Source organism: Acinonyx jubatus, chromosome B3 (genome assembly GCF_027475565.1).
Source record: "Acinonyx jubatus isolate Ajub_Pintada_27869175 chromosome B3, VMU_Ajub_asm_v1.0, whole genome shotgun sequence".
NCBI classification, from domain to species: domain Eukaryota; kingdom Metazoa; phylum Chordata; class Mammalia; order Carnivora; family Felidae; genus Acinonyx; species Acinonyx jubatus.
The window spans coordinates 79,844,439-79,860,895 of record NC_069386.1 but is presented as its reverse complement, the minus strand read 5'-3'; the positions used below and the strand labels follow the sequence as shown (position 1 = coordinate 79,860,895).

At 36.6% G+C, this 16,457-nt stretch overlaps 1 protein-coding gene and 1 pseudogene across 8 annotated transcripts in view; one reads left to right on the top strand and one right to left on the bottom strand.

Moving 5' to 3' along the window:
• NUBPL (NUBP iron-sulfur cluster assembly factor, mitochondrial) overlaps nt 1-16,457 on the bottom strand; it is a 218,218-nt gene that overhangs the window by 48,751 nt on the left and 153,010 nt on the right. Inside the window, exons 1-2 of one of the 8 annotated variants that reach the window (XM_027065552.2) lie at nt 12,794-14,189; nt 9,435-9,528 (exon numbers count right to left, since the gene is read on the bottom strand). The exons of 3 other annotated variants lie outside the window; for them this stretch is intronic. In XM_027065552.2, coding sequence (XP_026921353.1) covers nt 9,435-9,464 — 30 coding nt within the window. In that variant the 5' untranslated portion in view covers nt 9,465-9,528; nt 12,794-14,189. Of the gene's footprint in view, nt 1-3,183; nt 4,193-9,434; nt 9,529-9,849; nt 10,206-12,793; nt 14,190-16,457 lie in introns of those variants that run through there. 4 more of the 8 variants (XM_027065551.2, XM_053224346.1, XM_027065550.2 and 1 more) reach the window with 4 other exon arrangements.
• Nucleotides 12,576-13,441, top strand: LOC106976367 (cell division cycle-associated protein 3-like; annotated as a pseudogene).

Below are 16,457 nucleotides of genomic sequence, written 5' to 3'. Positions count from 1 at the left end.
CTCTGTGAAAGATGTTTCATATAACTTTTATTTCCCTCTAAAGTGTTTGAGATACAGAATTTTGGTATCCAAATATAATGTAGTCACTGAGCTTTTGTTCAAAGCCATTTAAATAACATTAGAACATCGCTTTCTCATCTGTCCTATAAATATATATGTATTTGTAATTGCTATAACATCACCACTTAAGTTATTGCCTTTCTTGTATTGTTCTTTCACTTTGTTTGTTAAGATATCCAACACTTGAAAGTTATGCCACAAGGAATAATTACTAAATCTGTGTTACTTTTATTTCTTTTTTTATGGGCAACCTTAGGAAAGGAAACCATCCCCAACTAACACCGACTGGGGTGATTTTAAGCTGATATGGCTTCTCCAAATAATAGTTTCTATTTTATGTTCAAAATGATGCCCAATAATCTGAAAGTAATTCAAAACTGAAATAAGGGCAATCCCCTCTTTTATGAGGAGATAAAAGTGTATCTTCTGTATGGGCAGATAAAGTAATTTATCTTTTTCAGGGCATTAGTTATGAAGAGGGTGGTGCTATGAACAGGAAAAGAACATGGGCCACTTTCCTCCAGAAGCTGACCAAAGCAGTAGCAATCAGGCCTTACTCTAGGGAACACTGGGACCACAAGTGCAGACAGGCTGAGCTGTAAGTCTGAAAAGAAAGGGCCCATAGTTGCATTCCATTTTGGGCTTCTCAGATAGCTCAAGCAGTTTACCACAGTCAGCCTCGAGGGTGGCAGTTTCCCTCACCATCACTAGACAGGCCACATGTAAGCATTATAGGGTCAACATATGCTGCTCCAAAGCAAAGGGAGAGTGTCCCTGAAATCTTAGGTCTTCTAGCAAGGCCAATATGATCCTGATAAAAAAACAGCAGCAGGGGTAGACGTTGGGCCTTGTGGGAACAGGGAGGAAAATCACTGCCAAGAAAGGGAGGCAAAGCTATAAGCCTGCTGGAGGCAAAGTGGAAGGCAAGAAGAATTAAACTTCTAAGGGCAAGAAAAAGGTGTAACTAAAGAACGGACAGAGAAATCATAAAACAGGGAAATGGAACAAAATCTAGACTGAATAATTTAAAAGTGGGCTGTGTCCAGGCAGCCCATTTATATGGTGCTTGTTCCATAAGCAGTAAGGCCAATCCTTAAAGGAACTTGAGCTGGGCCGGACACTACCTCTTTCCTTCTAGTCTGCGCTTGGTTACTGACTGAAGAGTTGGTTTTGACTCTTATGCCTACTTGACTCATAAATACTAGATCTCAAGGTAGTGTCCCTGTGTCTAATTCTGGCCTTCTATCTGTTGCAACTTCTTTCCTATGGCTAAGTTCTGCCATCTGTCCCTGATTCCCTGGTTCTCCAACTCTAGTTAGGCATAGTCCTAATATAGCAAACAGAATAGTACTTGTGCTTTGCTTGGAAGCCGACATGAAACCATGCCACTACTAGGATACAAGGTGCAGCTAACCATGTCTCAGGCCCAGAGACAAATTTGTTAGGCCCAAGCTCTTAGGATTTTCGATTCAACTAACTTTCAGGTTTTTAATGGGTCTTCAAGTTCTAAAAATCCTAGAGTATGAATTTTTTTGTGCATAACTATCCCCCCCAACTTCAGTATAAATTCCTAAAAAAGAGACCCTTCTTTATTCATCTCTGGACTCTGCTCTCCACATCCAATCTCCTCCATAATGCCTAGTCAGTGTTCCATCAACATTCACTGAGTGATTCTATGAGTCAAATTGCCTCTTACAATTTTATTCTGCCATGTGAGTCATCTTTTATATACAATATAAATCTAAAATAAAACACAAGGTGGTTCTCTTTAAATCTGAACTGTATTTTTGCTCTTCCCAGTGGCTTATTCATAAAATTATATGATACCTTATTTGGGTTTTAAGATGAAAATTGCTACAAAAGTAAAATTATTTAAATATAAATACCACAATAAAAATCTGAATAGCAAAAGACTTCTACTTGAGTTGACGGCTTACAGACTTGTAGAAATAAATGATACAACAAAATATAATAAGCTTATTCTTGAAGATTGTTTTGATGAGAGTTCACCCAGTTATAAAATGAGAACAAATTATTCAAGCTACAATGATATATTTTCCCTAATATTTTCATTTCTGTCAGATGATAAAGTTCTCTAATTCATTTTCAAACATGTTCCTTTCTATTGTAAGAGGTGTGGGGGGAGTATACTTGAATAAATCCCTCCAAAAGCACTACCAACCCAAGTGATAGCAGTAATGTTTTGAGAGCAAAAAGAAGACAAACTTTACTCATTTGCTTTCCCTTTATCATCACCTCCCATTTCCTCAGTTGTTCCAGCAGAGCTATAGGGCAGACTGGCCATGCCAACCTGGAGACAGCATCAATTCACAGAAGACTTCTTCTCTAAAAGTTGATATATGGGTCAACCTTTGGTAACTCTGTATCTAGCTTCTGAAATAATACTTAAAAGGTTATCCAATTCCTAGGCCAGCCCGCAGATGATCCCATGTAAATGCATGCTACAGCTGAAACAGTAAAACCTCATAACATGAAAATAATGACACAACCACCAAAGTAACAGCATTTTAGTGAATTACGGGAACATCGCTCTAAATTATCTAGAGTACTGCTTTAGGCCAACTGCTTATATATACAGATGTTCATAATCTAGGAGCATATGTTAGTAAAGGACAGGACTGCTACCAAAAACCCTGAAATATTATAAACCTGACTGAGAATCAAGGTATCTTCATTTTTAAAAAATTACTAAAAACATTTACAACTCTTTTTATATACTCAAAGGCTGAAGTTTCAGAATTTCTTTTTTTTTAAGTAGGAGTAACAAATCCTTTTATTAACCTAATTTGGGACAGTTTATAAAATATATTTAGACAGGTAATACTGTGTTTAATATGGAAAACTATAAAACTATAAACATTATTTAAAAGAATATCCCTAGAAAAAAAATACTGTACTGGGGAGAAGTCAAAGTCCAAGCTGCCACAGAAGCTACACTGAGCCTCACTGAGAGAATCCATACACATTGTCCAGGGGTTCTGATGTTCTTAAGGACATTATAGAACTTGAGAAGCACTTGCTCCAGGAGACCAGTCTACCCAGTGCACTAGCCAGGAATGGTGTAAAGACCTGTCTCAGTCATGTTTATTTAGTTCTAGTTACCTGCCATCTGAAGTCCTACTTTTGAGACTTAGGTCCATCAGGTAGAATTGAACTGTGAAGGAAGAGACAGAGAGCGGGTCTGCAGGTAACAGGTAAAGGAGAGCAGAAGGAAAAGAATTGTTAGGGAGAGCCTATTATAAGTTAGGCACTAAATACTTTTAACATATCTGAATACCTAACATTGTAAAACAGGCATTATGACCTCTATTTTACAGATAAGAATACTGAGGACTGGAGAAGTTAAGCAAATTGTCCAAGGTCAGACTGCTGGTGAGTGGTGAGGCAGTGATATAAATCCTGGTCTGTGAGACTCAAGTCATGTTCCCAGTCTCCCACAGAATGCAGCACAGCATCACTATTCTTCAAGCCCCTGAAGAGTTTTGCTAGCAAACATATGAGCTTCACTATATTACATTTTCATTGTAAAATAAAATAGACACATAAAAGAGTTTATAGACCCAGAGAAAATTATTTACTCAGATAATATAAGAAATAGAAGAATTCATTCGCTTTATTTTTTTTTTTTGTTTTCTGGTTAATTATAATGTTTCTTCTACTTTTGAGAATTTTTTTATGGTATGTATAGTTAGTATTCCTTCCTTATACGATCCTTTAAGAGTCTTTTATATCATAGAGCAAGGGTTCTAGTAACCATGGAAATGTTAACTGCAAATTTCCTGACTTTGTGCTGTTAAAGAATGTTTTAGCTTTCAATAATTTACCATTTAATTCTGGTTTTGTTTTAAATGAATAATCATAATTCTACCATTTATACAAAAGAATTATGTGAAATAATTGTTTAAATCAAAGTAAATAACCTTTTATAAAGACTAAGAACAGAAAATGAATACTTTAAAGATTTTTTAAAATACCTACAGCTTTTGAACATAATATTTTTGAAACTGGCTCAGATTTTATTCTAAAAATTTAAAGATCTAAATCATATCAAGTAGGAAACCAACTGTGAGAAACTGTAGCTCCATATGCCATTATATTTTAAGTGTGAGCTATTATAATGCAGCTTTTGGATTTTAAATTCTAAATCAAAAATTAATTACTCTCTCTCTCTATATATATATAGAGAGAGAGAGAGACAGAGAGACAGAGAGAGACAGAGAGAGACAGAGACAGAGAGAGAGAGGGGGAGAGGAGAGAGACAGCACTGGAAAGGGGGAGTTTGGCAAAAAACTAGACAATGAATCTAACAGAATACAGGCAAAAATCCAGATACCTACTCATCAAATAGAAGGGTTTTAGTTTGGGAAACTGGCATATCTAAATTCCAATCACTTTTGTCACTAATTGGCTAAATAATCATGGGTCAGAGAATTAATCTCACTGGACCTCAGTTTTCTCAACTCTAAAATGAAGTGTTTGGGATACAATCATCATTTCCAACTATGGAAGTGAAAACTGATATTTTATAGGAAAAAGTGAGTAAAAGCTATTTTATTAAAAAGCACCCAAATAACAAAATAAGCTCTTTTTTCCCCCAAAAAGGGAGTATTCTACACAAAAACAAAAAAAATCTAAAAGCTGCCTGGTATACTGAACAAATTTTACAGAGTGATCATATTTCCTTTGGAAAAGTTAGCTGAATTATTCAAAGAACTCATACTCATATTTAAATTTATATTGAAGTACAATCTACTCTGACTACCATCCTAAAATACTTCATCCTAGCTCAACTAGAAATTAATGTGTTATATCTATATAAAATGTCATAATTTATAAAATAAATGCAATCCTGAAAAGTTGTTGAAGGGATTGCCACTGAGATAAGAAATGGGAGGGGATTCAATCACAAACCTTTAAAGGTTGTGAGGTCTAATCTAACTTTCCAACTAATAAAAAATGTCTCTCTGTAAACACTCATGCCAAGGATATATATACTCTGCCAACAACAACAAAAAAAGCTCAAATCATGGGGTGCCTGGGTGGCTCTGTTGGTTAAGCGTCTCAGTCTTGATTTCAGCTTGCGTCACCATCTCACGGTTCATGAGTTTGAGCTCCACGTTGGGTTCTGTGCTTAAAGCATAGAGACTGCTTGGGATTTGTCTCTCTCTCTGCCATTCCCCCGCTTGCCCTTGTGTGGGTGCTCTCTCTCCTTCTCAAAAATAAATAAACATTCAAAAATAAAAACATAAAAAACAAACTTAAAAAAGGAAAGCTCAAATCATTCTGATGCTTACCACACACTCAAATACAAATTTTGGATCAATAAAAGAATGGAAGAAAATTGTCACTTAAGAATCTTTCCTGTTGCGGTGCCTGGATGGTTCAATCAGTGAAGTGTCAGACTTGGGCTCAGGTCATGATCTCACAGTTCATGGGTTTGAGTCCTGCATCAGGCTCCGTGCTGACACCTCAGAGCCTGGAGGCTGCTTCAGATTGTGTGTCTCCCTCTCTCTGCCCCTGCCCCACGCACACTCTGTCTCTCCCTCTCAAAAATAAATAATTATTTATTTCTTAGACAGAGAAAGAGCATGAGTGGGGGAGGAGCAGAAAGAGAGGAAGACACAGAATCAGAAGCAGGCTCCAGGCTTTTGAGCTGTCAGCACAGAGCCCGATGCAGGGCTCAAACTCACAAACCGTGAGATCATGACCTGAGCTGAAGTCGGTCACTCAACCCACTGAGCCATCCAGGCACCCCAAAAATATTAAAAAAAAAAGAATCTTTCCTGTCCACTGATAGACAAACAGATAAAGAAGATGTGGTATGGGATGCAGTATTATGCAGCCAGGAAAAAAAATGATGTCGTGCCATTTGAGAAAACATGGATGGACCTAGAAAGTATTATGCTAAGTGAAAAAAGTCAGACTAGGGGCGCCTGGGTGGCTCAGTCGGTTAAGTGGCCGACCTCAGCTCAGGTCATGATCTCACAGTCCGTGAGTTCAGCCCCGCGTCAGGCTCTGTGCTGACAGTTCGGAGCCTGGAGCCTGTTTCAGATTCTGTGTCTCCCTCTCTCTGATCCTCCCCTGTTCATGCTCTGTCTCTCCCTGTCTCAAAAATAAATAAAACGTTAAAAAAAATTAAAAAAAAAAAAGAAAAAAGTCAGACTAAGCATTACTAATACCAAATGGTTTCATTCAGATGTGGAATCCAATAAATAAATAAATAAATAAATAAATAAATAAATAAATAAATAAAAATGAATAATCAAACAAAAAACAGAAATAGACCTATAAACACAAAGAATAAATGGTTGCCAGAGGGGAGGAAGATGGACTGTTGTGCAAAAGAGGTGGAGCGGAGTGGGAGGTACAGGCTTCCAATTACTTATTTCACTGAAATAAGTCATGAAAATAAAAGGCACAGCACAAAGAATATAGTCAATGATACATAATAGTGATGCATTGGGAACAGATGGTAGCTACATTTGTGGTGAACACAGAATAACGTATAAACTTGTTGAATCACTATGTTGTACACCTGAAAGTAATGTAACATCGCATGTCAACTATACTAAAAATTTTTTTAAAAGAATCTTTCCTATTTTTTTCTTTTGCTACAGGTGAGATTGGTTTACTTTGGACTTACTGTATTGCTCATACTACATAACTTCAGATATGCTTTCTTTTCTGGTATGTCTTTAGTTGCTATGGGAATTGGTATTTATAAGACCTCCCCCTTTTAAAAATATGAATGATTTTTTACATTGGCATGTAAAAATGGTATAAACATTTTTTATGTTTTACATTTTACAATGTATAATTTTTTTATTGGTATTTTACAATGGTATAAACAGAGAATTTTAGAGCATGAAGGGACCTCAGAGATTATCTTGACCAATGTTCTTATTTTACAGATAAAGAAACTGAATGAAACTCAGAAATCAAATGACTTGCCCAAAACTTAATCTGCAAAATAGGGATAATAAAAACCTTTGTCTGCTTTACAGAGGTTTTTATCCAAAGAGGAAATGAAATCATAGATTCAAAAAAAAAAAAAAAGCCATTAGATAATTAAGCAATTGTATTAACACTGAAAAAAAATCACTTTAAGCAGAAGCTTGTCATATCATGTAAGTCAAAATTTAAATTTCTCTCAATGAGCATACAATGTTTATTCTTCTAACCAAATGCTAAGAAAATATTTGCCCATTTGTGAGGTCACCACATTCCAAAATGATCGAAACAAGTAACTTAAAAATATCTTCTCCATATGCCTAGATGACATAAGCAGATTTAAATGGCTTTTTGCAAATTAAAGGGAAATTTCTCACGAGTAAAACTAAGCATGAAAATATTCAGTCAAAATACAATTTAAAAATACATAAATCACTAAAAATAAGGGCCAAGGAGTGAAGAAGCCCTATCTGTTGTTTGAATATATTAATTAAATTTCTACATTTTAGTGACCTGTACCTTGTTCCGCTTAAGTAGACCTGATATCTACAAAGCTAAAAAGAAAACAAATTGTAATGAAATAGGAAATAGGACTGAATTTTATGCATCTCATTAAAAGACCATTAAATGAGCAGCTGTTCCTTCATTCTCACTTAAGCACACTGGTCATTATATCTAGGCTTGTTCACAATAATCTTATACCCTTATGAGCAAGTGAACGTGGCAATGTATCTAGAAGTTGTTCTTGCCTGAATATATAGGTATCTGGTGTGCTCATATTTATCTTAATATTATAGATTATACATTAATATACATTCTTAAAGTCAGAATACACCTAAGTAGGTAGAGAATAATCAGTACAAAGTTTAACCCTGAGAAATTAAGAGCAACATTTACATGTGCCAACCACTGTTCTAGACACTGAGAATACAGCAGTGAGCAAGATATCTCAAGTTCCTGCCCTCATGAAACTGAGTACATCACCTATGATCTGGATGAAAGTTACCTTTCTAGACCTCATTTTGCTATCTATACAATGAGAAAACTAATATTACTTAGGCAAGTATCATCATAACCTTCTCAAACAAAAATTATGCCAAAAATTTATAAATCAATAGGACTTGTAATCTAATTTTCCCTGATATATCCCTGCCACCAGTGGCACAAACAGGACAAAATATAGGCCAGAGTAGAAAGTATAAGCCATGTCATGAAAGAGAAGAAAAATAATTGGCTCATGGTAAGACTCAACACAAACTTGTATTCTGTATAGAAACCAGCTACTTAGTAAGCTATGGTTTCTCAAATAAAATAATAATGATATACACAGACCATTTGGAACATATTTTCGCAGCCTTAGTTTCAGTACCAATGTCCAGATAAGTTATTTTTATTCCATATTTCATGGCTATCGGTTTAAAAAAATTTTGTTTGCATTTTTTAATGTTTATTTATTTTTGAGACAGAGAGAGAAAGAGCATGAGTGGAAGAGGGGCAGAGAGAAATGGAGACACAGAATCCTTAGCAGGCTCTAGGCTCTCAGCTGTCAGCACAGAGCCTGACACGGGGCTCGAATCCATGAACCATGAGATCATGACTTGAGCTGAAGTTGGACGTGGAACTGACTGAGTCACCCAAGTGCCCCTAAAAATTTTTGGTACCGATCAGATTAATGTTAATCAGATTATGATTTTTAAGTCACATTTTAATTTGATAATCCTCCTCTCTTCCAGTTGAAGAAATAATTTTGATATGATGAATGTGTACTTTTGCAGAATTACATCAAAACAGGCATAGTCTGATGTTTGATTCTTGCATTTAAAATAGCAAATTAGTTATATATGAACAAACAAAACTAAAGGCTAAAGTTCTGACCAAGCTACTTTGGTATAGCAAGCAAGACCATCCGGATGTAAGGAATTAACTCTGTGAATCAAGTACACTCTCAGTAATTCTGAAATTCTCTCAGCATAAAATAAAATTAAAGAAATATATACACAATCCCAACATAAGATCTTTGGTCTAAGTCAATCAATCAATCAATCAATCAATCAATCACTATCTCCCCCCTTTTTCTCAGTTCCCCAATCAACACATGAAAAAACAGACAGGGATTGGGGGATCACAAAAAAAATTTTACAATAGAAAAACTAAGGCTAAAACTTGGACACAAACAAAACAAAACTGAAAGAAATCATTTCTTGGCAATAAGGTCATACTAATATTTTACTATTAAATAGTGAATCTCTCTTTTAAGGGCAGAGGACAAGTCTTAACTTTTGTACCTTAAGGCCAACCACGTGCCAGGTAAATATGGACTGAATAAGTGTCTTATTTTGTTGGAAAACACAGAGATAATCAAAAGAGACCCTTCACATCCTTCCACCACCAGAATTACTAACCTCTGGCACCACAGCCCATATTCCGTCCATACAATATACTGCCTTTCAATGACAGTAACCTCCATCCTCACTGTCCCATTCCTCTTCCATCAACCTTCAAAAGAAGTAGAGACGTAGATGTTTCTTACACAGACTCTTCTTGATGAAAGCTCAGAGTATAAATTTCACGGTTTAGTGAAGGAGAGCTACACAACTGATTCATGAAGAAAACTCAAGAATAACCGGTTAAACATTACTCAGCTAGCTAGGCTCTTTCAATCAGCCATCATCTTAGGCTTGTGACAGATATTTGGACAAGCATTATATATAAACTAAGCTCAGCAGCATTTATCTATAAATCAAAAAAACCATACGCTCTAAAATCAGATGCTCAAATGCAAAAATGTTTTGTGATAAAAATAAAATCCCAACTTACATTCTTGCCTTGGTGAAGGGCTATCCACACCCATTAGCAGTGTGAACCACAGAGGTTCCTATACACAGGATCAACATGTCTGTAAAAAGGGGTCTGGTTGCATTTAAATTACCAAATAATTGTGGCATCAAAGTTCTGCCCACAAAACTTCCATCAATACCCCAAATTTGTCCTCTTCTTTTCAAAACAACTGAAATCATTAAATTCTGTCATCTGACATATCACTCACATAAATATGAAGTGCCCAAAATCAATACTGACAGTTCTGGATGGTGTGCAGGCCCTGGGTTCCACATGAGGAAGTGCTATAGACATGACTGCCACAGGAGAAGACTTGTTTACTTCTGGCCATCAAACTGAAGGAAAGACCAATTACTCATGAAGCTAGAAGTAAAGTGTCTAGCTCTTTCAAGAACTAGTTATTCTAAGTTATTTATACCCAATTTCGTAGGTCTTGTCACATTTTTTTAAAACATTTATTCTTTTTTTTTTAAATTTTTTTTTTCAACGTTTATTTATTTTTGGGACAGAGAGAGACAGAGCATGAACAGGGGAGGGGTAGAGAGAGAGGGAGACACAGAATCGGAAACAGGCTCCAGGCTCTGAGCCATCAGCCCAGAGCCCGATGCGGGGCTCGAACTCACGGACCGCAAGATCGTGACCTGGCTGAAGTCGGACGCTTAACCGACTGCGCCACCCAGGCGCCCCTAAACATTTATTCATTTTTTGAGAGAGAGAGAGACAGAGCACAAGTGCGGGAGGGGCAGAAAGAGAGGGAAACAGAATCAGAAGCAGACTCCAGGTTCTGAGCTGTCACCACAGAGCCCAACGTGGGGCTTGAACCCATGAGCTATGAGATCATGACCTGAGCTGAAGTCAGACGCTCCACTGACTGAACCACCCAGGCGCCCCAGTCCTGCAACATCTTAAAGAATAGGAACCCCAGAATTGGACCCACAAATGTATGGCCAACTAATCTTTGACAAAGCAGGAAACAGTATCCAATGGAAAAAAGACAGTCTCTTTAACAAATGGTGCTGGGAAAACTGGACGGCAACATGCAGAAGAATGAAACTAGACCACTTTCTTACACCATTCACAAAAATAAACTCAAAATGGATGAAGGACCTAAATGTGAGACAGGAAACCATCAAAACCCTAGAGGAGAAAGCAGGAAACAACCTCTCTGACCTCAGCTGCAGCAATTTCTTACTTGACACATCTCCAAAGGCAAGGGAATTAGAAGCAAAAATGAACTATTGGCTCATCATCAATGATTCTTGCATTTAAAATAGCAAATTAGTTATATATTTATATATATATATCCTCATTTATATATATCCTCATTTATATATATATGGATATATATATGGATATATATATCTTCATATATATATGGATATATATGGATATATATATATCTTCATTTATATATCCTCATTTATATATATATTATATATATATCCTCATTTATATATATATATCCTCATATATATTATATATATATATATATCCTCATCAAGATAAAAAGCTTCTGCACTGCAAAGGAAACAATCAACAAAACTAAGCCGACAGAATGGGAAAAGATATTTGCAAATGACATATCGGATAAAGGGCTAGTATCCAAAACCTATAAAGAACTCACCAAACTCCACACCCGAAAAACAAAGAATCCAGTGAAGAAACGGGCAGAAGACATAAATAGACACTTTTCTAAAGAAGACATCCAGATGGCCAACAGAAACATGAAAAGATGCTCAATGTCACTCATCATCAGGTAAGTATAAGTCAAAACCACACTGAGATACCACCTCACACCAGTCAGAGTGGCTAAAATGAACAAATCAGGAGACTATAGATGTTGGCAAGGATGTGGAGAAATGGGAACCTTCTAAACACTGTTGGTGGGAATGCAAACTGGTGCAGCCGCTCTGGAAAACAGTGTGGAGGTTCCTCAAAAAATTAAAAATAGATCTACCCTATGACCCAGCAATAGCACTGCTAGGAATTTACCCAAGGGATACAGGAGTGCTGATTCATAGGGGCACATGTATCCCAATGTTTATAGCAGCACTTTCAACAATAGCCAAATTACAGAAAGAGCCTAAATGTCCACCAACTGATGAATGGATAAAGAAGATGTGGCTTATATATACAATGGAATACTACTTGGCAATGAGAAAGAATGAAATCTGGCCATTTGTAGCAATGTGGGTGGAACTGGAAGGTATTATGCTAAGTGAAATAAGTCAGGCAGAGAAAGATATCTTATGTTTTCACTCATACGTGGATCTTGAAAAAACTTAACAGAAGACCATGGAAGAAGGGATCAGGGGAAAAAAAAGTTACAAACAGAGAGGGAAGGAGGCAAACCATAAGAGACTCTTAAATACAGAGAACAAACTGAGGGTTGATGGAGGGGTTGGGGAGAGTGGAAAATGGGTAGGGCACTGAGGAGGGCACTTGTGAGGATGAGCACTGGGTGTTGTATATAAGCGATGAACCACAGGAATCTACCCCAAAAACCAAGAGCATACTTTACACACTGTATGTTAGCCATTTTGACAGTAAATTGTATTTTTCAAAAAGAAAAATAAAATCAAATTTAAAAAAATAAGTAAAAAAATTAAAATTAAATTAAATTTTAAAAAATGTCTCAAACAGCAAAATCCTTTAATAAGTGAATGGTTAAATAAATTATCAACCAACAAATTGGAGTCGTTGGGCACACAAAGAATCGAAGCCCAGCATCCTCTCCTCACTCAGGCTGGGCCCTGCCCCACTCCATTCCTACTGATTGAGATGGGCTCAGCCAGGAGCATCCCAGCCACTCCAGTGCAGCCTACACTGCACAAGCATCTGGCTAGAATGGCAGATCCTCAATCACTCAGTGCAGGCATCCTGTGCACTCCCATCCAGGTACAAACCTCAGAGGTCAACCTACCCACAGAGGAGCAGCTGGAAGGTCCTATTCAGGCCCAGGACTCCGATCCCCACTCTCCTACCCATGGCATTGCATGGATACCTGTGAAGACGAGCAGTGGAGACCCCATAAGCCCAATGGTAAAACAGTTGAGTGAAATATGTGAGATGAAAGCCCACAAATCAAATCTTCCCCCAGAGCCTGTTATGACCCCAGAGGCACTTTCATCTGAGTTGGATGTGCCTCTGAGACAACTCACCCACTTATCTCAGATGACACTTTGAAGCCAGACTGAGCTCCCTTTCAAGCAGGTGTTTTCCAAGGAGGAAACAGGACAGTTCACAGAAAACTCTAGGGCCTGCCAGGAATCAAACATACTCTTGAGGGGTATCTGAGGCTCTCCAGCCTTCAGGTTCTAAGCACAACAGATAGAAACCAAATGCTAAGATACTAGAGAGATCTCACCTCCCCATCCTGCAAGATGACAACTCCCTCAGGATCCTGATACAAGACAGTAAGCAGCCTTCTCCCCTACGTGAAAATGTTACAGAACCAAAGGAAGGGAGCATTGTGGGAATTGGACAACTTCTAAAAACTGGAGACTGAGCAGGTGAGCAAGGCCAGGACCATGACAAGGAAAATAAGCATATTCCCTTGGTAGGGAACTAGGTCCTGTGAGATTCTATCACTGGGTTCATCAGGGGCCTAGTGACATTCTGTGTTTCTCACCCTTTCTTTCCCTGGGAGACTGAGGAAAGGCTCAGTTTCTCTGACTCTTCCTAAACTAAGACAAATATGTAGGCATGTGTGTAACAAAAATTCATTTTAAAGGCAATTCTAAAAGAGAAGTTCCAAAAGTAAAGCTACCAAAAGCAACATCCCTGGAATATTTTATGCTTTGTTCATCTCTATATAATTCCTTACAATCTCAAAGCTAGTGTTTTCCACATGACAAGCCACAATAAACCTGTATTGAATACAGAAATAAATGAAGAAATGAGAAAAAGAACAAACAGGCAAATCCACTTAGAACAAAATATATTTTGGCAAAGAGCCAAATCTGAAGAAGGTCCCAGATTTGTACCATCTAATAGGAGATGGTGAAGAAGAGAAACAGATGATGGCATGTTTCTGGTGGAAAGGCCATGATCTGAGACTCCCATATACCACACATGGAGGATGACGAGAGGAACCATCTCAGCCATGGCCCAAATGAGCCCAATTCTGCAGTCAATATCGTGCTGTGGACGGAAAGCTTCCTAAGGACACAAGAAGGGAATCCACCAGTCTGCACCATATATGTAACTCTAACGAATATTAGGGTAAAAATTATTTTGTCAGTGAAACATATCACTTTATTCAATAACTATTATGAACAACTTTCTTAGCAGTTATTCTGAATGACAATACTTACTTGGAAATATATAGATATAGATATGTAGATATAGATAGATATATTGTTTATATATGTATATATATTATATATTTGTTTTTAACAAATAGATTGTTTTCTATTCTAATAAAGAGAATATCTCATAATTTTACAGTCTCATTTCCTCTACTGCATTTATCTATAAAAGTATTTCCAAGTTTCCTTCTTGATGGAAGATACAGTTATAAGTATTTCATTATTATTCACAAGATGAGAAATGTCTGCCAAATTTCCATATCACATATAAACACATAGCACAAAATTTAACCTCTACTTATGTAGATATGAAAAACAGCTCTTAGACAAAATGTGACATTAATTATCCAAAACACAAATATTTTTAAATATATGCTAAGGAAAAATTTGACATTTTGTGAAATTTTTAAAATCTTTCTGAAGGTTTGCTACAAAGCTAATTCTGTTGCATATGAGCCTTTGAAAACATTAATAATGAAAATGCCAACTGAATTTTAAATACTTTCACTAGGCAATAAATGTATGTAATGTTGATATTCTAAAAGTAAAAGATTAATAATGTTCTTAGTGTTCAACAGCTTCATAAACATTTAATTGGTTCACTCAAAAAACATTTATGGAATGCCAATCATATTTGCCTTAGCAAAAACATTTGTCAGAAAAGTGCTAGAAATTTAAAAGTGAACAAGATAGTCAAGATCTTCCCACCACCCACATGTACTTTATACTCTAGTGGGTAGAATCAATAAACAAATAAATATAAAAGAAAATACGAATTCAGGATAAGTGTTCTGAGGAAAATAAAACTAGATGAGATGATTGTTACAGCTAGATGTTCTGGAGTGACATTAAAATGAGACCTGATCTCAGGGTCATGAGATCGAGCCCTACATTGGGCTCCATGCTGGGTGTGGAGCCTGCTTAGGAATTCACTCTCTCCCTCTCCCTCACCTTCTCCCCTCTGCTTGCTCTCTCCCTCAAATAAACAAACAAACCTAGAACTGAAAAATAATAAAAATGAAATGAGACCTGAATGCCAACAGAGGACAGACACTGTAGATCTAGGGGAAGAAGGTTCCTGATAGAACAACAAGTTCAAAGACCCCAAGGCAGGAATGAATTTGGGGTAACTGAGGAAAAGGAAAAAAACAAGTGTAATGTGAGAAAGGGTGAACACGCTTGATATGGGTTAAGTACAGTCAGATTGAGTAGACTCTGCTAAGATAAAAAGTTTGGATTATAGTCTAAGTGCAAAGGCTTTTTGTTTGGATTTACATTTAATTATAGGAAGTTTCAATGTGTATGAATGATGAGAACAGAGCAAAATGGATCCACATATATTTATCCACCAGTATCAATAGTTATCATTTCATGACCAGTCTTGCTTAATTTGTATCTTTACTCATTCCACATCCACCCCTCAGAAATCTATCATTTCATTTATACACATATTAATATATGTCACTAAAAGATAAGGACTCTTCTTACAAATACAACTTCTATCAATATTACTACAATTATATCATTATTTTCTTTTTTAACTGATTTTTATTATTTTTTTAATGTTTTATTTGTTTTTGAGAGAGAGAGAGACAGAGCATGAGCAGAGAGAGCAGGAGACACAGAATCTGAATTAGGCTCCAGGCTCTGAGCTGTCAACACATAGCTGGACACAGGGATCCAACTCATGAACTGCAAGATCATGACCTGAGCTGAAGTCAAATGCTTAATTGACTGAGCCACCCAGGTGCCCCTACATCATTATTTTCAATAATAACTTATTAAAATTACTAACTATCTAGGCAGTGTCCAAATTTCCCTGTGTATCAATTTTTTCTAAAGATCACTGGTTCAAATCAAATCCAAATAAGGTCCAGATATTGCTTTAACAAGTTTCTTGGTCTTTTAATCTATAGATGACGATTCTTTCACTTTTTTTTCCTTATAATTTACTTGATGGAAAAAAAAACTGGGTTACTTATTCTACAGGGTTTTCTACACTCTGGATTTCTGATGGCATCCTCATAGTGTCACTTAACATGTTCCTCTGTCTCCCGTATTTTCTATTAACTGGTAGTTAGATCTGAATGTTTAACCAGATTCAGTTTCAATTTTCTAGCAAAACTACTCTATAGTTTACGTTATTTACTCCAATCAGGAGGCATATAATATGTTCTCTCTACATGCATATATTAACAGTAATAATTATTGCCTTAGATCTATTATATTACTTAATTAGGGCTTATAAAATATTGACACTACAATTGTATCATTCCT